This window comes from Oncorhynchus tshawytscha, linkage group LG27 (genome assembly GCF_018296145.1).
Source record: "Oncorhynchus tshawytscha isolate Ot180627B linkage group LG27, Otsh_v2.0, whole genome shotgun sequence".
Classification (NCBI taxonomy): domain Eukaryota; kingdom Metazoa; phylum Chordata; class Actinopteri; order Salmoniformes; family Salmonidae; genus Oncorhynchus; species Oncorhynchus tshawytscha.
Window position 1 is genome coordinate 10,614,286 of NC_056455.1, and position 16,753 is coordinate 10,631,038.

A 16,753-nucleotide genomic window follows, 5' to 3' on the forward strand; every position below is an offset into this window, starting at 1 on the left:
AGTTTTGTAGGCCAAACCGTTTGGATGCTACAGAAGTTTCTGTGAGAAGACCGATTTTCGGGATGTCCCATGTTCTGACAAATACAGCTGTAGCTCGACTACCTTCCACCGCAGATGCGGAAGGCAGACTACATGCGGAATCAGTGGATTGCGACCCATGCAAACTGTTCTCTCTAGTTTCATTTGACGGATTTTGATGGGGGACTTTTTTATTATGTTACTTAGATTGACTCACGGGTGTGTCAATAGACTAGTAAGGATTTTTAACTGACAAGAGTGCACTGCAACATCTTCCTTTGTAATTAGACCTGAAATACAAACTTGATTCAAACACATGAACAGAAAAAGCAAACCTGTTCTAATACAATCCACAACAAGAGTCAATCAAGAGTGATTCTGATTCTCAAGATTAGATTCTGTAGCAATGTTCTAATTAATCACCTCAATCTGGAAGCCTGAACACCCACACTCTCCAAAGTTCACCACCAGAACCATTATCAAAAGATTGGTCTGTAACTGCTGTCATCTCAGCCACGTTGGAGAATCTACTCCTTACGCTAGGAAATGTTTCTCTCACTCTGCTTGACATGGACTGCAATAGGTTACAGTACTAATTTTGGATATTTAGGTGTCATATTCTAGAGCCAATATTCTATAAGAGGTTCCCAGTAGTCAAGCAGCAGAACACTTGAGAAGTGCAGCTACCAGTACGGGTGAGAACCAGCCCACTTCAAGCAACGCTCACAACGTCAGCGGATCAAGACTGCCACCTTCAGTTGAAGCTGTGCCAGTCAAACCCTGCAGATTTTTTATTTATTGCTAAATCTACTTTGTGGGCGACACATTATAGTAAAGTACACTTTAGTAGGACATTAAGTATTTCATAAAGTGTTGTTAGTTCATAGTTAAAAATCAGTAATAAACAGTTAACACATTTTAATGACTACAGGTAATGGAGAAGTTCAGGTTTATTACATATATTTATTGTTCAAGTACCTTTAAATGATAACCGCACAACTCAGCACTAAGAAACAGGTCCGGGGTAATGAATATCTCCTAAGTGAATTGCTGGTTGATGACATGTACAATTTTTACATATTTACATAGAACATTTTTATCCAAAGTGAGATGTGACATAGGAAACACTTTAACAGAACATGGTTTGTAAGACGCGAAATAAAAATATAAAGCAAGGCCCTGGTAACACTTGAGAATCACACAGCGGATGTCATGAGAGGATGGCAATAAAAGGCACTCTGTGATGGTTGTTATATACATTTCAATGACCATAAGTGGGGGGAAAGTTCACTTTGGGGCTTTCACAGTAAGAATCACTGCCCTCCATTGGAAATACATACAAACAGTGAACATCTAATAATCTAATGATAATCATAACAGAGAGCCAAATTCTACATTGTAGTGTGACAGATGATGGTCGAGTACCAATATTGTCAAAGATCATGGAGTAAATGCCTCTCGTTATGAAAACATAAAGTATGGTTATTCAAATCTTTAAACAGGAGCAATAGAGGGTTGTCCACTACGTATGTTAACTTCATACAGATTCTTTAAAAATATCCATCTAAATAAATACAAAAACAGCATCTCAGAAAAGGAGATCGTCCTCTTATACGTGGTGTTGATAAGAGAACAACACCCAGCAATACAGCACTCTGATGAAAAAGGTCCTTACCATCCTAATCAAACAAAGGTTAGCACATTCCACCTTGCACTGACCCCAGCACAACGCCCTGGAACAGGGCTCTCCAACCCTGTTCCTGGACACCTACTGTCCTGCAGGTTCCCTCCAACACTAATCTAGCGCAACTGATTGATGAGCTGAATCAGGTTAGTTACAGCTGGGGTTGGAGTGGAAACCTACATGGAGGGTAGCTCTCCAGGAACAGGGTTGGAGAGCCCTGCCCTAGAAAATTGTACAAGAAAATTCCACTTCAACACAGGGATTTGGAGAATAATCAAAGAGTACCCATGTGAATGAGGGTAAATAAAGAAGAGAAAAGGGGATGACAAACATATCAACTTCTACTGTTCTCTTTGGTGTATTGTGACCTATCAAAAAAAGTAGATCACTTCATACTAAAGTTATTTCTAGAGACAATTTCTGCCAGGCACCAAATTTAGCTCTATAGAGCTATGAAAGGCTACAAGTCATTATTCAGCTGTATTTGTGATATATCAACTAGGTAAACATATATGATGTCCTTTCGTTGTCCAGAGTGAAACCATGGGGTCAGGAGCCTTTTTGAATGCATGTGAACACACATTAGATGATCAATGCTCTATTGAGACAAACCTCCGCACACAGACCCTTTCTCTACACAGACACCCGTGTATGAACCTTCAGGAGACTTCTACTATGGACTCTGGTCTTAAATGCCTAACAAAAGCTCTAGACTGTAAATAGAATCTAGATCTGAACTGTCAGTAGCATGTACACAACTGGTTGTGATTATCTCTGATCAAAGATGTTCTTTTCTGCACTGATCTGCTACAATTAAGACCTAACTGTAGCAAAATCTAAAAGTGACCGAACATAGTGGGGATCAATTTAAGTTGGCAGGTGTCTGCAGGTATGGGTATAATAATGTATTTAATGTGCATACACACACACACACACACACACACACACACACGTACACTATGGGGAAGAGACCTCAGAGTACAGTACATTGTACACAGATCGAGCTACTGCTGGGGAGTCCCTTCCTAATTGAAAAACACAAAACATGAGGGCAACCTCAAGAAGGCATTCCTTTTCATTTTGCTCCATTGACACTAATGCATAATACAGTGATAAGTGCGGCATGAGAACTCAATGCCACTTAACTTTAGAGGACTGGCAAGGTTGAGTGCTCCTGTAAAAAGCACTTGGTAGAACATGGGGCTGTATAATAGTTCCAACAATACTTGAAAAACAGCCCTGTCAAAACACTTGGATCTCGTCGAATTGGAACAGCGCCACTGCTTTAATAGGATTAAAACGACCGCTTTTTAAAATATTTAAATAGATAATATAAAACTTTATCGTTATGTTTTAAACAGACAATCTGTACACATCTGGTACGAACACAGAAAAATGACACGCTTGGTTACATTAGAAAGGATACCTTCTGATACGTCATATCAAAAATAATATGCTGCTTTAGTAAGCAGATTCATAGCATTTTTTTTCTTGTCAAATTGTACAATGCTACATTACATTACACTCAGAAAGACACTGAAGGAGAGAATGTCTGCTTTTTTTTGTCCAATGCTTTCCTACTCTGCCTGCACAATGCAGTGGCACTGAGCAGATATGAAAGCCTTGGAGTCATGAGTGTCTCCCACAGTGATCACTATGCCCTCTTCTCATTTCCTCCTCCCTTCATCCATTCCCTCCTGTAGCGACTTACTCCGTACCTTTTCTTCCCCGGCCAATCCTCCCTCTAGTCAAACACTTTCTCTCCATCTCTCTCAAGTGAACAGCTCATCCGTCGATAGCTCCATCGCAGGCCGACTTTGTGAACGTCTCCTTCCTCTCCACCTCCATGTCAATCAATCAATCTTTTCCACTTTCCCAATGATCTTCTCCTCAAAGATGGGCAGGACAGCATCATCTTCGCGTACCTCTTCGAACACCACCCCAAAGTCATTGCTTACCTTCTTGAAAAAATACCTAGAGTCGGTTGGATAGAGAACAGTTGGTTGTTAGTTCAAGTGCATTGAAAAAGCTTGATTTATTATGCACAAAATTTACATAAGATGAAAAATGGACTTTGGAATGTGGTTCATAATTTTCCACATTACCATAAACACAACAAAAACGTGATATTCAATTTCAAGGACTTCAGAGTTTAATATACTAAAATGTTACATAACATCATCCTGTAAATCTAGTTTCCTGTGCCTCACCAGGTAGAGTAGTGACCTCACCTGTAGCTTCCTTTCTTAGTCAGCAGCTCTTTGAACTGGCCCAGCATGACCATGCGACCTTTGACCGAAGTCCTGTACGGGATTGGCTCCCCACAGAAGTAGTAGGCCACCGTAATGTTCTCACACGCGGGCTTCTTCGTCACTTTATGTCTGCAAACAAACAAGTAAGAGGTTCAATAAATGTGTCAAGTCAAGGCTTCCTTTCATCTTTCGAATGAGATGTTTCAAAGACCTCAGCAGAACTCCAAGCTCTGATCATTTGACAGAGTACGAGTGGGGGGGGGGCAATAATTCTGACATCGAGGTAGAATTTCCTCTCAGTCAGAATCTGATGTAGGAAAACAAGATTTCAAGTCACTCATACTCCCCCTTTACAACTTATACATGTTTTGGCTGTGACAGCCACCAGAGTTGAAATGCAGACTGTTTAGGTGGTGAAGCATAATCAACCAGGGGGCCGGGGACCCCTAGTGGGGCCCTTAGTTTGATTTCCAGAGGTCTGCCAAAAAGGAGACAACCAATAAATGCAAAATATGTTTGACAAACAAATTCAAAGAATCAGTTTCATGATTTGAATACTTCATGATCCACAATGTGTGACTTTACAGCATTGATTTCCTCTAAAATGCTATCAAATTGAGCACTTCTGGTACAGGTAATATTGCCCTAAGGACCTTGTCCAGGGAAAGTATTAATTTATCAATCAGAGTTCTTGGAGGTAATGTTGTTCCAGCAAGGAAATGCTGAGTTTAAATGAGATTGTGATGAAGACGTGTTATGCCTAAATGCTACCAGCAGGGAGCAGGCTACTACAGTAAGTAGTGTTCCAACTGCATGCCCACGAGCCTGTTGTTGGGTTTGATGGTGTGGAGTGAGGTGGTGGAGGCCCAGTGATAGGATGGGGTGGTAGAGACCCAGGGGCTATGCCAGGATAGCCGGGCTTTCATCTGGTCCTCACTGCAGCTATCCTGTCCCCCTACATCACTAAACTGTCCATCGGAGGAAGAAGCCACGGGACATCAAACAGACTGCAGCTTCACACAGAGAACATCAAAAGCTCTGCGTTCTCACCCCACGCAGCTTACAGTACACCTCTCCCTAGCTGCTGCCTCCTACTACCTCCCTCCCTGTTCCCCAGTTCTATCTTCCCCATCTCTCTCCACTTAATATCATTCTAATCCCTCTCATCCCCTCTGCTTACCAGTGTGAAGCTAGAGGTATGATCATTCTCAGTGCCATCCACCGTCTCACTAACTGCCATCCCACCGTCTCACTAAGAAATGGCTGAAGAGGTGAGACTGATTGTTCTAATCCCCACCCATACATAAGCAAATAATCAGATCAAATATGAATTTATAATTGACAAAAAAAACTAAACTACACACAGATGTTATTGTACAGGAAACTACAACTAGATTATGGGGATACAAGTATTAATGCCAGTAATCAAACATATATGCCTCAATTAATCTCTATGGAGTCCAGTCATACAGACAGGCCTCTGTTTGGCTGTGCAGATACAGAGCAGTCGGGTCTGGATGCTGCTGGTGATAGACATGGGAGGTGGTGAGGTGGGGTGCTGCTGTGACCAATGGGATGGGGGTTTGGGTGCTGCTGTGACCAATGGGATGGGGGTTTGGGTGCTGCTGTGACCAATGGGGTGGGTGTTAAGGGCTACTGGGGTAAACCAGACTGGACGTACTCGGACAGCTCCGTGTCAGAGACTGCAGGCACAACGCCGAGCGGCGGGAACAGGGCGGGCCTGGCGGCAGCGCGCCCCCGCTGGATCACTTCCATCACATACCTGGAGGACCCAACAACCCTGGGAGTTAGACACGGACCAGCCACAGGGCCACACCAACCAGGATACACACACCAGTGGTCATGCACAGATGTGCAATGAAAATGTAAAACAAGGTTGATCAGTGCATCATGCTACTCAAAAGGGGGTTTGATCAATGAGAAAAGTGAAGGAAAAAAAGTGAAAAATATTTAATTATTTAGAAGTCTGTGACCCTGTCATGCTTTAGCTCACCCAAACATTTGCTGTTTCAGCAGAAACATTAATTTTCGATAACAACGTTACTCTTTTTTTCCTGTATTACCAAAAGGATGAGTTTGGTGATTCAGTCACATGGCTGCCACAATCACTACAACAATACAACGGTTGGCTAGACATGACCTGAAGAACCAGACTGTGACAGAAACATCTCCCTTCCTCCCCAGGTAATGCCGACTCACCTCTGTTTGGTCTGTAAGGTCCCCGTCTTCTTCTTCTCCTCCTCCAGTCTCCTCCTAGCCTCCTCCAGCTGGGTGAGGGGATTGGGGGCCGGGTTGGGGGGCATGGTGGGGTCCTGGATGAAGGGGTGTGAGGGCTGCACATTGTTCCGCAGCTGGGCGCTGACCCACGGATGCACTGCCCCGGGACGCTCCACAGAGCTGGGCCGCGACACCTCGTGGCTCGACGGGGTCTTCTTGGACCCTGTGGTGCTCCTGGGAGACATCCTTGTCATTGTTTGACCCAAATGTACACATACCACCATAATACAGATCCGAGTTCATTCAAATGACTTGCATCTCTGTGGTTGTACGTTACCGATTCCCTACGTGGGAAAGACCCATAAAGCCGGAACTCACCCGTAGGGGCTCTTCTTGTTACGGACCGCCTCTCCCTCCATCATCCACTGGAGGATCTTCTGGTTCCTCTCCACGTCCTCCGGAGGCACGGGCACCTCAAAGGTCCGCACCTCCTCAGCTTTCTTAAATGGCCGCTTCGATAGCGTGCTACCTTTGCTACTACGAAAATTGTATGATAAAAGGGCAACAACGTTAAAACGGCAAGTGTTAAATATATATATATTTTTTTAAACAGAGACATGGAAGATCTAAAAACCTCATTCAAAAGAGACATGAAGAGGCTGTGTGCTTCTGTGTGTACCTGTAGCCCATAGGATCCATCGGGCTGGGGCCCATGCCGTCAGCATAGTTGCGAGATTTGTACCCATAGTTGTGCTGCTCCATCCCCCAGTGGAAGTTACCATTGACCCTCGTGGCTGCGTCAGCCTCCACCTGCTCTTTGGGCTTCCCTCCGGCTGGGTGGTGGATGTGGTGCACGTGTTTGTGGTGGTATTGGTGGCTGGCAGCCTCCCCTTTGGGCCCCAGCCGAGCTGGGTGTTTGCCTGGGCCTGTGGGCAGTGGCATCCCAGGTCCGGGCACCTTGCCACCTGCAGGGAAGCCGTCGGGTGAGCGGGACTTGGGGGAGTGGCGGCCGGTGCCCGGGGACTGGCAGCCGGGGGTCTTCATGACTCGCTGGACGTGGTCGTCCAGGATGCTCTCGGGGTTCTCCTCGTGGGCGTCAAGCCGCAGCGCCAGGCCATTGTAGCCGATGTCAGAGTAGCGGGGGTTGTTGTAGTGCTGTGGGTGGGCACCAGGGGGCAGTCTGTGACTGGAGAACGAGGTGGATGTGGAGATGTCTGCATCCTCACCCTCTTCCTCCTTCCAGAAAGAAAAAGATGATTAAATATACTGAAAATGGTTACTACCCAACTCAACAGCAATACCACAAGTTGACATATCAGAGATTATATCAGTATATAATATCCAAACATACCCTGCCCACATGTATGAGCTTCAGTGTCCCGTCATTTCCCAAGAAAATAAATGGAGCCCCAACTTACCACATTGCGAAAGAACAACTGCTAAAGTCATTTCAAAAGGCTATTTGTTCCAATCAGTCACACCAGCAGATGGCACACTTCCACAAGACCATGTGTTAACACGTGCCGTGGCATTATCACGGCTCTGCTGCAGAGGGAATGTTCTTCCTCTGTGGTGCAAAGCTATTTCACTCTACATCACGCCTGCCAGCATAATCTTTACTACAATTAAATAGCTCTATGTATTTCAAGCTACAACACTGCTATGTTCTAGTTTCTAGACAAAAGGCACAAACAGCCATAGTAACTAACAGTATGGCACGTACAGCCATAGTAACTAACAGTATGGCACATACAGCCATAGTAACTAACAGTATGGCACGAACAGCCATAGCAACTAACAGTATGGCATATACAGCCATAGTAACTAACAGTATGGCACATACAGCCATAGTAACTAACAGTATGACACGTACAGCCATAGTAACTAACAGTATGAAACGTACAGCCATAGTAACTAACAGTATGGCACGAACAGCCATAGTAACTAACAGTATGGCACATACAGCCATAGCAACTAACAGTATGGCACGAACAGCCATAGCAACTAACGTTATGGCACGAACAGCCATAGCAACTAACGTTATGGCACGTACAGCCATAGTAACTAACAGTATGACACGTACAGCCATAGTAACTAACAGTATGACATGTAGCAGCAGTACATACCATTGTGCCCTTATTTCACCAGGTCTGTCTCTGTAACTAACTGAATTACTAAGGATGTGTTGACCCGGTCTTCCACTCCCCTAACTAAAACACATCAGCCCCCATTGGCTCCTCACCCTTCCCACACACCTTTGATGGCATTTCAACATGGGAATCATTGGCAAATAACAGTGGGCAATTTATGTGGTGGAGGCTTTGATGCTCACTCCAGGTAGAGGAATCCTGGGCGGGAGCGAAGGACTTTTTGACGAGGGTCTGACTGGCGCATGCAGATATTGGCCTGGCTCAGAGCAGCTATGCAGGCCATTGCTCTGCACTCTCAGTTACCCCGTTCGTGCCAAAATGAGGCCAGATCCAGACCTGCTGAGCCCATCCTGCTAAAAGGCATCTACTAATGAATGTGATGTACCGAGTCTCTCTCACTCACTCTCACCTCAGGGAAGAGGAACGTACTGCTGCTATTGAACATGTAAATTATACATTAGGTGGGCCAATATTCAGAGCTTTGAAAAGAAAAGCGAAAAACACCTATTAAGTTATTGATCTCTCAGTGGCACCAATGCATTGATCCTAAAGGTTCTGTATTATTTAGAGGCGAGATAAAGACAAATGGTTTAATCAGTCAACAGCACCATAATACCACAGGCTATCCTGCAGTATTGACCCGTTCCTTTCAGACACTACTGAGGGAGTATGCCTAGACCGGATGTGACCTCTCCATCAATCAACATTGGATTGAGGCCACATTCAGTGAAATCAGGGTGTAAGTCTGTGGATGAAAACCAGGTAAGAGAGCAGAGGAGAGGAATTGGGGGGGGGGACTAGCTTATCTTTGATTAAGGTAAGAATATCAGTTAGAGTCACTATTTGTCATTCCCCTGTCTGCCACCAGCTCTTAATAAAGAGAAACCTACTGTTCCACGATGGCGGTTCCTCTTACGGAGGGGCCAAACGACATAAAATATCTGCCTTGAGACTTAAGACCTGGCTCTGTGTACCGAAAGAGATTCCATTTGCGGTGAGCGCAGGCATTTCTTCACGGTCCAATGGACTTCAAACAAAGTCATTACAGTGCGCCAGGCTCACAAGTGGCTCAGGCTGTCTGCGAGTGTTCCATCTGATGCCAGAGACAAAGGGATCCAAGATACAGTGGGGATGGATCCCTGATAGGCCAGAGCTACACTTTTAGAAATGATTCACAATGGAATAATGTCCGTTTCCTTTTAATGAATCAACCCGGTCCTTTCAAACAGAGATATTACAGTGTACCTTCTGACAGACAGCCAGACAAACGGCGACCAGCCGTAGAGAACATAGTAAGAGGTTGTTAAGAGGATGATGGTATCGAGTGGTATAGCGCCCCACCAGGGAGGGGGATCACACCAACAAGCACGGTGGTACTTCTGTGGACAACAACATACCAATCGGACTCTCTTCAGCCGCTCCTCCAGTTTCTCCTGGGCCTCCCTCTCCCTCAGCACTCCCTCCAGCCGGCTGATCAGATCCGCCGCAAACTTCTCCGGCTCCACGTGAATGTCCTTTGGTATCCGGTTTGTGCGCTAACAGAGGGGAACACACCATTTTCCAGTTCATTTCAAATTGTACCAGTAGTCTGTTCGCTGATAACAATGTTACCATTTTCTCCTGAAAGGTAAAAACCTGTGGTCACTATGCTGTTCACTTCGGTTGATGGAACAAAAAGGGAGAAAATGAAACAGGAGGAAAGGCTTATCAAACACGTCGACAGTTTATCAGGGAAAAGCTAACAGGGGACCTGTAATGGAAATGAAGGTGCCAAAACAATAACCTCAAACCAAAGTCAAGAAGACTGTTGCTTAGTAGCTAATGTAGTACCTACAAGGTCTGATTTGACATGGTTTAAGACTTTGAATAGTCTGATATAGGCTGCTCTGCATAATGTATGCTGTAAGGCGCAGGCATTCTTCTCAATAATAAAAAGTTTCAACATAGGGTACTTCCAAAGTTAGAGAAAATGTATAAGATAGTCAAATATCAGCCATAAACAACTTTGTTGGTCAGTGACTTTATAATAGCCATTAAAAAAAAAAACACCGAAATCAATCTCCAGATCGACCCGCCGTGATACCGTGCCCCACTTGCCTAGTTAAATAAAAGGTTAACAGCATCTGAGCTACAGGCCACGTCTGGAAAAAGACAGTGAAAACTCACCGGTACACCACAGACCAGAATTAATCTCTAAAAGGTGATTGTCCGTTCAAAATAATCCCTATCATTGCATGTTTACTTACAGGCAGCAAAGTGACGTACATTTTCTATCAAAAGGAAGATGCTGGGAATATGCAGCTCTTAGCTGGTATTCCCAACACAACTCAAGCCTGTAAGGTGCATTCTTGTAGTAATCGAGCAAAGAGAGATTAAAGTACATTCTGGGGATAGCCTAAATATTGTAGAGGGCCGTTTTACTCAGGGCCCCACCAAAGCACACAAGATATGTCCACATGCTGATTACAAAGCCGGAGACTTCTCCAGCTCTGACTGCTATTTTCTCTTTGAATTCGTTTTCAGTTGGATTCAGATTACCCAACACAGACAAAGTTTTACACACAAACAGCCCAGAGTAGCTTTATGGCTGTTAGAAGACCTGGCTGTAGAAATTACTTCACTACTTTGGCTATTACCCTCTATTAGCGAAGAATGTACACGGAGTGTACCAAACATTAGGAACACCGTCCTAATATTGAGTTTTACCCCCTTTTGCCCTCAGAACAGCCTCAACTCATCAGGGCATGGACTACAAGGTGTCAAAGAGATCCACAGGGATGCTGGCCCATGTTAACCCCAATACTTCCCACAGTTGTGTCAAGTTGGCTGGATGTCCTTTGGGTGGAGGACCATTCTTGATACACAAAGGAAACTGTTGAGCATTAAAGACCCAGCAGGGTTAGAGTTCTTGACACAAACCGGTGCGCCTGGCACCTACTACCGTATCCTGTTCAAAGGCAATACCTTGTCCAGTCACCCTCTGAAATGGCACACATACACGATCCACATAACCTATCGTCACCTTCATTTACACTGATTGAAGTGGATTTAACAATGACATCAACAAGGGTTGATTGCTTTTACCTGGAGTCACCTGGTCATTCTCTGTCATGGAAAGAGCAGGTGTTTCTAATGTTTTGAATACTCAGTGTATGCAGTGCATTCAGAAAGTATTCAGACCCCTTGGCTTTCTCCACATTTTGTTTCGTTTCAGGGTTATTCTAAAATGTAATACATGTTTTTTATTTTCCTCATCAATCTACTCACAATACCCTATAATGACAAAGCAAAACAGGTTTAGATTTTTTGTTTAATTGATAAACACAAAATTTTAAAAACCTGAAATATGACATTTACATAAGTATTCAGACCCTTTACTCAGTACTTTGTTGAAGCACCTTCGGCAGTGATTACAGCCTCGATTCTTATTGGGTATGACGCTACAAGCTTGGCAAACCTGTATTTGGGGAGTTTCTCCCATTCTTCTCTGCAGATCCTCTCAAGCTCTGTCAGGTTGAATGGGGAGTGTCACTGCACAGCTATTTTCAGGTTTCAGGTCTCTCCAGATGTTCAATCAGGTCCATTCTGGGCTCTGGCTGGGCCACTCAAGGACATTCAGAGACTTGTACCAAAGCCACTCCAGCATTGTCTTGGCTGTGTGCTTAGGGTCGTTGTCCTGTCTGAAGGTGAACTTTCGCCCAAGTCTGAGGTCCTGAGCAGGTTTTCATCAAAGATCTCTCTGTACTTTGCTCCGTTCATCTTTCCCTTGATCCTGACTAGTCTCCCAGTCCCTGCCGCTGAAAAACGTCCCCACAGCATGATGCTGCCACCACCATGCTTCACCAGACGTGACACTTGGCATTCAGGACACAGAGTTCAATCTTGGTTTCATCAGACCAAAGAATCTCGTTTCTCATCATCTGAGTGTCCTTTAGGTGCCTTTTGGCAAACTCCAAGCGGGCTGTCATATGCCTTTTACTGAGGAGTGGTTCCGTCTGGTCTTTCTACCATAAGGCCTGATTGGTGGAGTGCTGCAGAGATGGTTGTTCCTTTGGAAGGTTCTCCCATCTCCACAGAGGAACTCTAGAGCTCTGTCAGAGTGGCCATCGGGTTCTTGGTCACCTCCCTGACCAAGTCCCTTCACCCCCAATTGCTCAGTTTGTCCAGCTCTCGGAAGAGTATTGGTGGTTCCAAACTTCTTCCATTTAAGAATGATGGAAGCCACTGTGCTCTTGGGGACCTTCAATGCTGCCGCCATTTTTTTGGTACCCTTCCCCCAGATTTGTGCCACGACACAATCCTGTCTCGGAGCTCTACAAACAATTCATTCGACCTCATGGCTTGATTTTTGCTTTGACATGCACTGTCAACTGTGGGACCTTATATAGACAGGTGTGTGCCTTTCCAAATCATATCCAATCAATTGAATTTACCACAGGTGGACTCCAATCAAGTTGTAGAATCATCTCAAGGATGATCAATGGAAACAGGATGTACCTGAGCTACATTTTGAGTCCCATAGCAAAGGATCTGAATACTTACGTAAATAAAGTATTTCTGTTTTTGATTTTTAATACATTTGCAAAAATGTCATTATTTAGTAGATTGATGAGGATTATTTTTCATTTAATCCATTTTAGAATATGCCTGTAACGCAACAAAATGTGGGGGGAAAAAATCCAGGGGCCTGAATACTTTCCAAATGCACTGTACGTCTCTCCATTACCACTGCAGTATGTGTCTGGGACTAATCCATTAGACAAAAACAGAACAATCAAGGACAAGGCAGCCAGCGTTTCCATTTTTCTGCTATGCATAGAGTTAGTTTCTTTATTATTTTGTATTCTGTGTACCGAAAAACAGAAGTCAATGAAAAAAATAATATATTCTACACAAAAACATAAATGCATCCTAATGTGAGGGAGAGAGTCTTGTTAAGCAGGACTCTTGACTCCGAGGCCCAATTAGGATGGCAGTTCTCCTGTAGGGAGCTGCAGAGGCATGCAGGGAGGCGGGACTGCCACAGAGGAGAAACACTGCTGTCTGATGGGCTTCAACACAGACAGACAGCTGAGGGCTGGGGAGAGTACCAGGCACAGTTTAGAAAGCACAAACCCCAGTATGAGCTATTCACACACCCTACACAGGCCCAGAGAGAGATGCAGTCAGGCATCTTACAAATGCAGGAAGGTGGAGAGATAGGAACATTTGAGAAAGACGGATGTTTCTAGAATACCAGATAACAGCCATGTCAGCAGTCTTTGATGAGCGAGTGGGGTTCTTGCAGGTGTGTGTGTATACTTGTTTGTGTAGGGGTGTGTGTGTGTGTGTGTGTGCAGCTAAACCAAGGTTAACTTACAGGAATATGAGGTAGTGGCACACGCCCATTTGCTTTGGCACTTTCATGCATCTCTCGTCGATGCTGTTTACGATATTTGTATGGTGGAACCCCATCTCTGGAACAAAAACCAAAAGGACAATTTTACAAACATATTCAAAACGAGAAAACTCATATGTAAATGCAGCTTCAAAGTAACCTTTCTAAACAGTAGCTCAATCATCCTAAGAGAAGGACAACATTTTGGGAGTTCATGGTAAATTGAGTGGGTTGAGATTTCTGGATTTAGGTTTCGGTAAATACCAGAGTATCTAAACCCCGAGGGTTTCCTCTGTGGCCCTACACAGTAGTGAACAAGCAGAGAATGGTGCGGTCGCTGACACCAACACTAGGAATTGTTTTATCCCAAGTCTCAGTGGCCCTGATGGGTTTGACTCGTCTGCGCCAGGAGCTGTGGAACAAACAGCTGATAATGGCCTCTAATCTATCCTGCTTCAGACACATGTTTTTGTCCTGCTGAGCAGCCTTTGATGTTTCTTTAAACATGCGTTCCCCTGTGCCATCTCTGAACTTACAGCACCGTTCCTGCCTTCTCTCTTCTCTGGCTTCCCTCTGCCGACACATCCTAGCTCGATTTACTCTAAAGGAAACATGCTGCTTCCCTCTGCCGACACATCCTAGCTCGATTTACTCTAAAGGAAACATGCTGCTTCCCGCTAAGGCGGAAGAAAGAGGATTGCTGCGCTAAATAACAGCTTGTGTCCAACATGGGATCCTCCAAAGGCACTGTTTATACATTTACCCATCTTGAAACAAACCATTGTCAAGCAATGTGGGTATGTCATATAAGACGTAGACGTTATAACGTTATAACATTATATTTTCATTCATTGTGTACCGACTCATTTTACACAATTATGAGAGCCCGTCAAAATCTACTCAACCTTTCACCGCCAATTCTCCACCATTTCCTCAGAATTCCAGGAAACTTGATTTAAAGGGTAACAAGTCAATGCCTTCAGATGACATACTGTGGCCCTGTCATACCTCCCAGTTCATAGCTCTATAATTAGCATAAGTAATGACATTTAGCAGCTTTCACTCGTGTGGGTAATGAACAGATGGCTGTTCTCTGAGGAGAGGAGCAGAGAGAGATGTGTTGCTGCACCCAGTGACAAACAGACAGGGGGAAATGGCACCAGTCTGGGTGCAGCAGGAGGTGCTAGTCAGACTAGGGTCCTATTCATTTGGCACCAAACGGAAGAAAACATACTCAAAAAGAGGGACTACCTGAACTTGTTCAATTCTGTTTTCTGTGGCAAAACATTTTGCTACTGTGTGCCCTAATGAATACAACCCAGGTAGAGCTCAGATACACTGGGCATGGATGAAATTGAAAATAACACTCACTATTTTCTATGCCCACACACTCACATGTCATGAAATGGTTTGTGAAGGTCCTCATGCTGAATAGCAAGGAACAAGGAAGCTAAACTTCATATCTCGAAGGCATTCTGCCCTTACTTCTGGTATGTACTATTACAGTTTGACCGATTGTGTGTGTGCACGCGTGTGAGTGGGAGGTGACGCGGAGGCTGTGCGAGTACGTACACACTGCTGTCGGTCAGGGAGAGTGTGTCTACGTCGCTGGCACTGGACATGCTCTGCTGCTCGCTGTCGTTGGCGCTGGTGGCAGGGGCCATGGCGTAGCCCGAGTTGACATAGTACGGGTTGACAGGCTCCCGCCACGGCACGCGTCTGGAAGAAACGCCAACATTCAGAGAGATAGCATTAAGGCAAAGTCATTAACCATAGAGAGCACATGATATAACACAATCAATGATGTCAGAGTGTATTAGCACCATTAAACAATAGATTCAGGTTCACATGAGACACACGCAAGTACATTTTACAAAGATTATTGCAGCACTGTATTATCATAGCATTAGAAGGGAAGGACGTTGTTAGTTGTTCTGGACAAGAGCCGATAAAAGCTGAGTGACAATGTAAATTTAATTTAGATATAAAACAAAGAAACATTTCCAAATAAGACTACTGTAGTATCTCTGTAGTAATACATGCCTTTCACACCAAACCACCCACATTGTCATAATGAATATCCTTCAGAGGGTTTCTAAGGGTAGGTACAGTAGAGATCCTGATTTCATTCTTATTGGAGGCATCGCATCACCACAGCCTCCATCGTTGACTCAACCTCCCTCAACACACTCCTCAAACTGCTCCCTTCACATGAATTATAGATCTGGCTAGGCCTCTGTTCTCTTCATCTTTAAACTGAAAAAGATCCCTAAAGTGGTCAGTGCGTGCTCCCTCCCTGGGAACTCTGAAGGTCTCAGTCTTACGAGAGACCAAACCAAACCCAGGCTACTTCTGTCTGGTTATCATTAGTCAGCCCATATTCTGCCTAGACGAAGAAAAATAACATCTATTGCAAAGTGGTAAATCATTTTACTAAATCGTTCTACTGTATTATTGACTATGTTTTGTTTATTCCATGTGTAACTCTGTGTTGTTGTATGCGTCGAATTGCTACGCTTTATCTTGGCCAGGTCGCAGTTGCAAATGAGAACTTGTTCTCAACTAGCCTACCTGGTTAAATAAAGGTGAAATAAAAAATAAATAAAAAATGATATCATCACAGATAAGAGCGAGAATATTTTTTGGATTTGTCAAATGGGGGTCAAGCATCGATCATCATGTCACCAGAATAAGACCCTAAACATTTATTGGAAAGGAGCATCAAGCTCATCACCGTGCACTTTCACCACCCTGTGAAGTTCACCGTAACTTATTTCATCTGTAGCCTAATAAACTGTATGGTTTCCTGAGTCGTGGTGGGAGGGACCACACACCATGTGATCGAGTGACTCCAAGTTTACTTCGATACAGTGGCTATCAATATTTGCGCATAAAGGCATTTCCACCACCATTTCTCACATAATAACATTTGACCAAAACAAAGAGATCCCACCATGTCAAACGAACAACTTATCTGTCAGCATTTATTAAATTGTACTGAAACTTCCGGTTTCTATCACAGCTGTTTTATTTT

At 44.2% G+C, this 16,753-nt stretch overlaps 1 protein-coding gene across 5 annotated transcripts in view; it reads right to left on the reverse strand.

Annotated features, from left to right (window-relative positions):
• Positions 1-950: 950 nt before the first annotated feature.
• LOC112226036 (axin-1) overlaps positions 951-16,753 on the reverse strand; it is a 32,735-nt gene continuing 16,932 nt past the window's right edge. For 4 of the 5 annotated variants that reach the window (XM_024390232.2, XM_042307220.1, XM_024390231.2 and 1 more), the window contains exons 3-10: positions 15,292-15,438; positions 13,702-13,798; positions 9,740-9,877; positions 6,872-7,428; positions 6,571-6,729; positions 6,175-6,426; positions 3,934-4,083; positions 951-3,676 (exon numbers count right to left, since the gene is read on the reverse strand). In XM_024390232.2, the coding sequence (XP_024246000.1) occupies positions 3,556-3,676; positions 3,934-4,083; positions 6,175-6,426; positions 6,571-6,729; positions 6,872-7,428; positions 9,740-9,877; positions 13,702-13,798; positions 15,292-15,438 (1,621 nt within the window). In that variant the 3' untranslated portion in view covers positions 951-3,555. The remainder of the gene's footprint in view (positions 3,677-3,933; positions 4,084-6,174; positions 6,427-6,570; positions 6,730-6,871; positions 7,429-9,739; positions 9,878-13,701; positions 13,799-15,291; positions 15,439-16,753) is intronic. The other variant, XM_024390233.2, reaches the window with a different exon arrangement.